Here is an 11633-nt window from a genome sequence, read left to right as displayed (position 1 = left end):
TGACCAGGTCATGACTCCATGAAAATTGTATGACTGGGCAAATGGACACATTGAGTTGATACATTTCCATTATAGTACAATTGAACAGCATAAAGGAGAAATGAATTGTTCATTTTTGAACAATTCAACAGTAGCAAGCACAACAAACATCGAAGATGACCTTTAATTCACAGAAATGGTTGGGTTCTTGATCTGCAGATGTGATAGACAGTGGTGGTTGGGGTGTGTTCTAGACTCAAATGAAGAAAATCAAACAGTGAAGATGAAGTTCTTAGATGCATATGGACCTTCATCTTCCCTCCACTACCCAAACTTTGAGGATGTTCTTATGTATATACGAGTGATGTTATTTCAAAAGTAGATCACAGGGTAAATCCGACAGGAAGAGTTTATAACCTCTTAAAGCAAGAAGTGGACAATGCTAACTAGAAGTTGTAAAAAGAATTGTACACTGTGTAATTCTTCTGTAAATATCTTTAGAACCTATACCAATTGCAGTTAAGTGGTGAGTACATACACGAAATATTCGTGTACTATTCGAGTACCACATAATATTCGTGTCTCGTGGTGGTCAGATGTATACTTGTTTTATTATTATATATTTATTACTTTTACTTGTTATTATTTATACTTGTAATATATATTTTTTTCTTTAATCGTTATATATGCGAAATATATATTAATAATACTATTATTTTTTTTATGTGATTGTTTTTCTTCATAAAATAATGAACTATAGCCAAAAAGTAATTACTCAAATTAACCATGATGCAACTGGAAAACTGTTTCTTCTGACCATCCTCCATCATCCTTTTCTGATTTAATTTAATTTTCATATTCATTTTTCATCGAATATTCATTTTAATTTAAAAAAAGGAACTGCTAACGCTTTTTTTATTATTAATACTGATGTTTTAATTCACCTACATAAGATTGTAGTCTTAAAAAAAGTTCTTGAAGCATATCCTGGTATCAGAAATGTCATGATTTTCATTATAGTATTTTAGAAGAATCTAAAAAAAAGTTTAATTTTTGAACGTTTATTACATCCAACTACATGAAAATAAGGATTATGGGTTGATATATCAAAGTAATGTAAATTATTTAACTTCTTTTATTTTTTCTACTTAAATTTCTTGATGAAGTGAATGTCTCCTTGCATCCAGTGAAAGTTTCCTTGGTTGTGGCAGCTTTTGGAAGAGATTATGAACTTATTCACTTATCAGCCAATTAAGAGGTTTTTATTATATCTCTTGATTAAATAATGAGTTTTATTAATTTTAAATATATTTTTATAGTTCTATTTAAAGCCCGCTACAGAGTACTCTGACTGAATTATGTGTAGTTTTTCTTTTAAGGGAATTTTTATTCTAATATCGTTAAATATCATCTTTTCTTTAAGAAGTAATAATGCTTTCGTCTTTTTTTTTTGGTTACAAAACATTTTTTTACGAAGTATATGAAATCAGAAATACTAATTATTATTATCTTCGAAATTAACCCGAAGAAACAGTAGCTTGAAAAATGACCAATAACCAAACATCGATGATACAATTGTCCAAACTGGGCAATAAGAACCAGGAAAGTGTATTTTTATTCTTGGGATGAAAGGTAATCAATTTTGGACACTTAATAATCCCATTCCGAGACGCTGCTCGCCAGGGCAATCTGCCCGGAGGGCTTAGCTGCGGAGGGCGTGCCATAGACACGCCGGGAGAAGTTAGTAATTATATAGTATGATATCTTTTCGAGATGAAAGTGGTTCCCAATGTTATGTTACGCTTTCCGGGATGAAAATGATGATCAATGTGCTGTTCCTCTGGAATAATGTGGTTCTATTTAAGATTACGATTACAAAACGAGTACACCAAATATAGACTTCAATATCTAAATGGTGTTGTATTATATTCCATCGACGGTTGTTAAGAACTGAAATAAGTAAATCTATGTCCAATATTGTCGTAGTTGTAATGTACGTAAAGTGCTTGAAGTTATTTTACCGAATATATATATATATATATATATATATATATTTTACCAGCACACGGAATGTGGCAGTATTTATCTGTGTCGTGGTATAAAAATATGATAATACAGTAAAATCGGAGGTTCTTTTTAGGAATTTGACATCCTCTTTTTTCAGTTTTTCTTCCAAATTAGTGAGTATTAGCAGAAAAATTATAAATCTAACCAAACTTAACCTACGCTCACTAACCTTGACTAGCGAGTGAAACGAGCGTAAATTAAAATTGGCTAGATTATATTTATAATTTCTCTGCAAACAAATACCTCCAAAAAATCCTCTGATTGCAAAAAATTTGAAAAAGTAGCTGCTGGATTCCGAAAAGTACCAAATCAGAAGTAAATTTTGACAGACCGAATTTTTATGGTCTAATTGGCTACAAAAGTTTACTAAAGAGAATAGATTCTAGATATGTCTTTGACAATAATTATCTGAATTCATTTAGCAAAGATAGTTGAAAGTTCTTGTTGAGTACAGAATGTTAATTTTCTTTTAAAGAATTAGTGGTAGATGAAGTCTTATTGGAAGAAGTCGCCTTGGAAGAAATTAATATAAACAATATATTTTTATCAATCATTGTTGAATGTGTTGATTAACTTTATATTGAGTGATGCGTATCGGTAATTCGTGTTCAAGTGTAGAAGGTATGCACTTGACTAACACCCGTTTGGCTTGTGAGATGGGAGCGCATTATTGAGTAAGAATAAAAAAAAAAGAGTTTTACCGAGCTTATAATTCAATAAACCTGCTGAATCAATTTTTAATACGGTTAAAAAAAGATAGTAATAACATTTGAAAATAGTATGCTCAATTGGTTGGCTAGATAGCAGAAGTTAATAAACACTGAAACTAAAACATTTTTTATTCAACACTGGATTTTAGAAATTGCAGTTAAATGTAAAACTAAGTAAACAAAAACTATTAAAGTAGAATGAAACATTGGAAATTTAATTCCCGATAAGATTAATACACATAAAGGAAGCAATCTATATAAAACTTATTGCAGTTAAATTATGTGCAATTATTCCAAAAAATGTCTTCACTGAAAAATATTTTAAAAGATTCTCTTTCCCTGAGTTTTGTTTTTTTTTAATAATTTTATGAATATTGAAGATTTAAAAAATAAAACTTAATACCTGATGACAGGATTAAAAAAAAATCCCCGTATTATGGATTAATAACGCTAGGTAAACTATAAACGATTTTTAAATATAAAGTTACGTTAGTAAAAACTGAAATTTGAAAACGGCATAATTATGATCATATTGCTAATGCAAAAATCTAACACCAGGAATATAGCACCCTAAGTACAATTGTAACACCGTAATGTTAAGTTTGTGTAGCAGTTCCGAGTGTTATTTCAGAAGTTTTACGATGATGTCTGAATATTATTAATGATGTAGTATTACGGATGTGACTGTATTACGCATTAAAAAGTATCTAATGAACATATTCAGTTGCGAAATAATAATTAGGGACGAAAGGTCGTTATCTTCACTCTGTCATTGGTCAACGAAAGATCAATAAGGCATCGTTGTGGTGGGAACTTGTGAGAAGCTGTGTGACGTTCATTCATGCTCATATAGCAATATTATAGACCGTCGCGTCGTCAAGGAAATCAGTAGTGGGGATGCATCGTTACGGCACTGTATCGGATCAGGCTGTTGCCTGTTGCTTTTTAGCCCGGGTTGCGTGAGAGGTCGATGTGCAGCTGAGCGATTAATGTTGTTCACCTGCAGAAATCAAATAACCAGCAGGTAGCGTATATGCGTTTACAGTAATTAAATCATTACGATGGGAAAAACTGAACATAAGAAACATTTTCTACATAGATTCATTGTTTATTATACATTTATTATTTATTAAAAAATTTCTGTCAAAACGCTGGTTGTTTATATTTAGAACTAATATTTTTACGTCATAAATTTGCCGCACAACTATACGGCAAATTTGTTGACTGTATGGTTTATTGTTTTTATAATAATAATTTTATTATAAATAAAATTATGAATAATTTTTAAGTTTTATTATAAATAAAGTTAGTGGTAATTTGATTTAATTAAATGTTTGACAACTTAATTTTATTTTTTGCATAATTTTGCCAATTATTCTAGATTTGTGTTTTGCATTATTTATGGTAAGGCAGAAGTTTTTTTTATAAAAAGTGAAATTCAGAATAAAAATAATTTCATCCAGATTAAAGACTAAAAATTGTATATTAAAGAAATAAAATATGCAAGCAGAATTAGCAATATTAACTGAAATAATGAATTTCAAATCTATTAATCCAATAAATGCTGCAGTATAAATAAATAAAAGTAGTTTACTGTGCCACATAAACATTACTAGTTAAATGGGTAAACATAAACAACTGTCATCTAATTGTAAAATTAAAATCTGTTTTTGGGTCATGTTTCTGTATTGAAGAAATACAAATCTATTTAGAGGTATGTGCTGATTCGAACACTTTTTTTTAATCTTAACAATAAGTTGTGGAATCACACGCAACTCATTACAGCAATAGTTAATTATTTCATCATTTTTTTTGTCTTCAGTCATTTGACTGGTTTGATGCAGCTCTCCAAAATTCCCTATGATTTCATCATGCATGTAGTAAAATGTTTAAAATGCTATTATGCCTGGTAAAAATTGAACACGTTTTCAAATTGTTTTGTACATCATACAACTACAGTTAACACTGGCTTTAATGAGTTTTTTTTTAATGGATATATGACATTTTTCACTTAAGATCTTTCAGAATATTTTTTGAAGCTACAAACCTTTCTAATAATATATAGATTAATGTAATAAAATGGTTTTGTGCATCTATAAAATATAAAAATTATGATCCATTTTCTAAAGACTTTGAAAATGCTTTTAGAAGACCCTTTTTAGATTATCTAGTCTCCTCTGGATTAGTATTGCACATGACACTCATCTAATGTAGTCCATTAAAAAGGAAACCTTTTTAATATGTATTTGATCTGAATTGTGTTTGTTATGTTGTTTTTATTAAGATTAATATGTTAGTAAATTTGGTATTGTTAAAGTGTACTGTGCTCTCTCATACAGTTCCATTGAATAATATAAAAATAATAAGTCTCGACTCTCTAGATCTTCAAAATCGACAAGTATGGCTTCAAAATATGTAGAAAACCAAAACACATAAAACAAGTAACATATGCACGTGCACTACACACAAACACACACACACACACACACACACACATTCATCCATCCAAAGTTCATATAATTCACATGATATGCAGCTTTTTCAAACTCATTACATTGTCTATTACATCTACCCAAGTCAGTTGACAATTGTACTGTAGATTTTAGCATAATAAAATATCTAGCATGTGTTAACGGCTATGGATATGTTCTTATAGACAAAATATTATTATAAAAAATATAGATCAAAAAAGTTAAAAACACATGAGAGTGATAAAAAATACATTAAGTTAATAATACCAGTTGCCAGAAGTTCATACAAATTTGAGCATTTTCAGAAAATAAAGGGTATTGTACAGCTTTCAAAATCAAGATCACATACTGAATTGAGTGGATCCCATAGTAATTGCTAACAATTGAGGGTGTTCAAATTGGTTTGTGCTTTGTTATTACATTGAGTAAATAACACTGTTTTTTATCACTAGCTGATAAAAAATGCGACTACCCAAGAGTATGTGAACTGAACTGCAATGATTAGACTAGATGCCATGTTTGGCATGGTACACAAATCAAAAATATGAACCACTATCAGGTTTAATAAATAATGTAAGTTATACATTAATAATAATGAATAAGTAATGAAGCCATACTTAAATAATAAAAAATTTAGAAATCCACTGAATTTTACAAAAAACAACATAATAAATGAAATAGAAAGCAAACAATGATATTTATAATTTAGCAACAAGTATTTTAAACTAACTTCAAACTAATATTTTCAATATTACTTGAGAGGAAGAAACTGGATTGTAGTCTTAAAAAAAGTTCTTGAAGCATATCCTGGTATCAGAAATGTCATGATTTTCATTATAGTATTTTAGAAGAATCTAAAAAAAGTTTAATTTTTGAACGTTTATTACATCCAACTACATGAAAATAAGGATTATGGGTTGATATATCAAAGTAATGTAAATTATTTAACTTCTTTTATTTTTTCTACTTAAATTTCTTGATGAAGTGAATGTCTTCTTGCATCCAGTGAAAGTTTCCTTGGTTGTGGCAGCTTTTGGAAAAGATTATGAACTTATTCACTTATCAGCCAATTAAGAGGTTTTTATATCTCTTGATTAAATCAGTTAAAATTTAATTTAGTTACAAAAGTGTAGTATTATTTGTATGTAATGGTTGTTAACTGTAATGGTTGCTGGAAACCTGATACAAGTCTCAAGTTACTACTGAATATGTCACAATCATCTTAAAAGGTAGTGTCTAATGTCACATTTACTAGGGAAAGTGAGGAGTAAGCTGACTCTCTGTTGCCTTCTTCATAAATATTTGGTTGTACATCAGCTACCAAACCCAGTAAAATATGGATAACAGTCAATAACACAAGCAGTACGTTCTGTTCAAGAGACTGGTTGTACAATTAACATCATTAATTTCAGGGAAATTTGTTATATCTATGGTGCTTTACTTGTGGCTCAGTCATAAGAAAAACTGGGACAAATAATGTAAACTAATATAAGGGGATGCTAATTTACCTCTTTCTTTTGTAAAAAAATATGTTATGGACACTGTTTCAACTCAATAGGGTAAAAGTGTTTTGTTCTCTTTGTGTTGCCACATATTGCATTAGAAATTTGTTAACTGATAAAACATTTATCAATATCAGGAGGGAGCCACTGCAGCCGATTGGTCTAAGGTATCAGTCAGTCGCGAGCCGTCTAGAATCATTGTAATAAGGATAAAATCAAAACCTAAACCGACAACGATTGTTAACGTCTATATGCCTACAAGCGCCCATGATGATGATGAGGTAGAATGTGTATACGAAGTGATTGATGAAGCAATTAAACACGTAAAAGGAGATGAAAATTTAATAATAGTTGGAGATTGGAAAAGGCAAGGAAGGAAATATAGTGGGTGAATACGGGCTGGGCAAAAGGAATGAAAGAGGGGACCGACTTATAGAGTTTTGCACGAAGTATTATTTAGTAATTGCCAACACCCAATTTAAAAATCATAATAGAAGAATATACACTTGGAAAAAGCCAGGCGATACTGCAAGATATCAGATAGATTATATCATGGTTAAGCAAAGATTTAGAAATCAACTTGTTGACTTCAAAACTTACCCTGGAGCAGACATTGATAGCGACCATAATTTGGTGATAATGAAATGTAGATTGGGGTTTAAAAACCTGAAGAAAAGGTGTCAGATGAATCGGTGGAATTTAGAGAAGCTTGAGGAAGAGGAGGTAAAGAAGATTTTTGAGGAGGACATCGCAAGAGGTCTGAGTAAAAAAGATAAGGTAGAAAATGTAGAAGAAGAATGGGAGAATGTTAAAAAGGAAATTCTTAAATCAGCAGAAGCAAACTTAGGCGGAATAAAGAGAACTGGTAGAAAACCTTGGGTTTCAGACGATATATTGCAGCTGATGGATGAACGTAGAAAATATAAGAATGCTAGTGATGAAGAAAGTAAAAGGAACTATCGGCAATGAAATGAAGTCACTGAAATGTAGTAGAAATAACAAAGATGGACAACTGAATGTGAAAATAGGAGGAGAAAAGATTATGGAGGTAGAAGAATTTTGTTATTTGGGAAGTAGAATTACTAAAGATGGACAAAGCAGGAGCGATATAAAATGCCGAATAGCACAAACTAAACGAGCCTTCAGTAAGAAATATAATTTGTTTACATCAAAAATTAATTTAAATGTCAGGAAAAGATTTTTGAAAGTGTATGTTTGGAGTGTCGCTTTATATGGAAGTGAAACTTGGACAATCGGAGTATCTGAGAAGAAAAGATTAGAAGCTTTTGAAATGTGGTGCTATAGGAGAATGTTAAAAATCAGATGGGTGGTTAAAGTGACAAATGAAGAGGTATTGCGGCAAATAGATGAAGAAAGAAGCATTTGGAAAAATATAGTTAAAAGAAGAGACAGACTTATAGGCCACATACTGAGGCATCCTGGAATAGTCGCTTTAATATTGGAAGGACAGGTAGAAGGGAAAAATTGTGTAGGCAGACCACGTTTGGAATATGTAAAACAAATTGTTAGGGATGTAGGATGTAGAGAGTATACTGAAATGAAACGACTAGCACTAGATAGGGAATCTTGGAGAGCTGCATCAAACCAGTCAAATGACTGAAGACAAAAAAAAAAAAAAAATTTAATAAATTTTATTTTATTTTTAAAATTAATTTCATGATCAAATGATTGGTTTAAAGTAGCACATTATGATTATCTTAATAACAAAAGATAAATATTTGATTTGTCTGTTATTTTCTGCCATTCCTAGCATTGTCACTGCACTATTTGTAGTTGACCCATTTCAAAGTACCTCCATTCTCAAAACTATGTTTGCTGAAACTAGAATGTAGGTACTCTGAAATATGTCAACTATGAGTGGTAGATGACAATGATAGGGATGGCAAAAAGTAATACTCAAATCAATTTTGATAATCCTGGCAGAAATATGAGATTAGTGAATGAAAAAAATATATAAATATTTATTGAAAATGTGATATCAGATTATGCTGTAAGAGGTTGGAAAATATATTTGTCATCAGTCAGTTTTATATCGACAAATGAGAAAATAAACTTAAGTTGTTTAGTTATATTATAATGTAGCTAAACAATGATGTGTTTTATTTAAACTATATCTTAAATACATATTTTAAAATGTTAGACTCATGTTTTAAATGTTAGAATTTAAAAATTTTATTGTGCTCTTTTTGTTCATTAAGTTATGTATTTTGTAAAAAAAATTCACTAATTAACAAAATGAATGCATTATTCATCATGTTCCCCCCAAAGGAAGTATTCAGAGTAATTGATGATGAATTTGATACAGGTATAAAAATCACAATTTTTTTGCATAATTTCAGATGATTGTTTCTTTATGATCTTAATACACTAGATAAGTGGGGTTTTATTATGTTAACATTACTGCAGTTAAACGTGATTGTCAATATAGAAGCAAATTGTATTTCAAGTTAGAACATTATAGTCTGCCAAGCTAAATAGATTGGTGTTAATTTTTCCTGTGAACTAAAGTTTTCTGGCATTTTTAAGTAAAAATGATAAAAATAAGCAGTGGTATCTTGTAATGTAATTTTTACTCACTGATTCTGTTTCGATTCTTTGTTCCCACATATTTTGTAAAATATAATAGTATACTGATTTATTCTAAAATATTTTCCAAATATCTGTTTTTAAAAACCTTGCAGATATCTAGTTAATCATTAATTCTGTAAGATCTTCAGTTTATATAATAAATAATATTTTCATCTTAGGCATAAAAAATTCTGTTGGATATTTAAATATGAAAGATGAAGTCAATAAAGTGATGGATAAAGTAAAGAAAAAAGCCTACAATTGGATTTCAATCAGTACTATTATTACAACAATAATATCTTTATCAGCTGAGGTTCTGAGGTACTCCAGATATTTATTTTATACTGATACACTCACTTTATGCAATTTATGAATGTGTTTACAATAAAATTACCCTGCAACTTTGCTGCTGAAATAACTTAACTTTCTGGGCCATTATATTGAATGGTATTTTAATGTGATTTAAAGAATTATGTAAAGAAAAAAATTAATGTTCGAGTTGTTTTCTAAAAAGCAGTTTAAAATATCCTGTTTAATATGCGCAATTTGTTTTTTATTATTTAATTTCTGAACTTTAATTCCCTCTATTGGGTTGATTCAGGAAGGTATCTGCCATAAAAATTTCACATATTCCTCCCATATAATTCCAGAAAAAAAAACTAGAAAAAATGAGTAAAAAATTCAAATGATTTTAAAAACAAAGAATACTAATGCTGATTGTGTACACATCATTAACTTTCCTTTACTTTCTTTTGAATAATTGAAGATATTGTTAAGGTTTCTTTTAAAAGGAAAGTTATCATCTATTTTCCCATTATCTTTTTCTTTGAATTTTTTGTCCGACTGTAGTGTATATTAAATTAAGTAGTCAAGTGAGAGTAGATTGGTAAAAACTTTAATGGTGAAGTTAAGTTAATAATATGTTTAAAAATAATTGGCTAGATGAAATTTCAAATAGTATATAGTATTATTTAAATATCCTGTACTATATTTAAAATAACCTTTAATATTATTTAAATATCCTATTATAGTAAGATGTTATCTGTGGTATTTATATTTTACCTTTCCATTTCATTATATATGGCACGAGTACATTCTGAAAGTGCTTTATGTATAAAAAGTAAGATTTTTTTGTTTGCAATAATTTCAAATTATACTATACATTTTTGTTTTGTTACGTGCTGCTTTTATTTATTGATTTTCCTTACATGCATGAAAAGTCTTATCATTCTTAGATCAGAATGTGAATATTAAGTTACTGGTACTGTTAATATGTACCTTTGACATTTAACTATTCAAAATCATTACTAATGGTAGGTTGAGGTTGTTAAGTAAGGTCATTTTAGTTTTCATTATTCTTTTGTATAACTGGAATTATTAATAGAAATGATGTTAAAAAAGAATGTTAAAGAAATTGATGAAATATATTATGTTCTTATTAAAATATAAAAATGTATGTATACTGCTCTTAATTGTAATTAGGTATTATTTCATTGTAATTTCTTATGTAACAGGAATAATGTAGATGCAAGAATGAAGTATGAGGATGGGAACTTAAATACATTATCCAAAATTATTATCCATTTTGTAGTGATGTTTAGGTCAATGTATTGTAACATATGGTAGAACATATCACTATAATTTGGTAAATTTTTCTGGTATGGTGCTTTCATGACAAACTTGACTACAGGATTATTCTCTGTCATTGACTATATCATCTCTGATAACAATGGTAAGCATTTACAATACCAACATTCTGTTCCATGTATTTTATTCAAGAATTCTGTAGTTTAAAGTATTGTTTTCTTCGTTATTAACAAACAAATTTCTTTATTTTAAATGCATTTTTCAAAATTTACCAAATTTACTGTTCTGCAGTGCTGCATTATCTTTCAAAACCCTTGCTTTCCTGTAGTGGAGAAGAATGTAAATTATGAATTTGATTTGCCTCAAGGTTTGGATTTTGAAGGTGGAATTAAAACTAATTTTAGAGATACTTGATTGCTGAAGTTAAAATGAATTTAAGTGATGAGTGAAAGAAATAAAAGATTTTTATAACTTACTGGTCTAAGAAGTTTTTTTGTAGACACTAAAAACATTAATCATAATATTTAGTCTGATCATTAAACTCATGAAAATAAAAAAACCTTTTTATTGATATTTGTTTCTATTTATATATCATTTATTGATTTATAAATAAATTCAGAAGAATTAAATGGTAGAAGGACAACTGATAAAGTCTAAATGCTTATGCCTCTGGAAGTATAAAAAATTTCCCTGTACTTTGTACACACTTTTATAGTACTTACCATTAA

General features: G+C 29.1%; 1 protein-coding gene across 1 annotated transcript in view; it reads left to right on the top strand.

Moving 5' to 3' along the window:
• The first annotated feature begins 3647 nt into the window (after positions 1 to 3647).
• Positions 3648 to 11633, top strand: part of LOC142318833 (uncharacterized) — a 55565-nt gene continuing 47579 nt past the window's right edge. The window contains exons 1-2 of the mRNA XM_075355367.1: positions 3648 to 3780; positions 10833 to 11050. Of these exons, the coding sequence (XP_075211482.1) occupies positions 10990 to 11050 (61 nt within the window). The 5' untranslated portion in view covers positions 3648 to 3780; positions 10833 to 10989. The remainder of the gene's footprint in view (positions 3781 to 10832; positions 11051 to 11633) is intronic.

The sequence above is a fragment of the Lycorma delicatula genome, chromosome 2 (genome assembly GCF_047948215.1).
Source record: "Lycorma delicatula isolate Av1 chromosome 2, ASM4794821v1, whole genome shotgun sequence".
Lineage (NCBI taxonomy): Eukaryota > Metazoa > Arthropoda > Insecta > Hemiptera > Fulgoridae > Lycorma > Lycorma delicatula.
The sequence above is the reverse complement of the archived record's forward strand: the minus strand, read 5'-3'. Positions and strand labels throughout refer to the sequence as shown.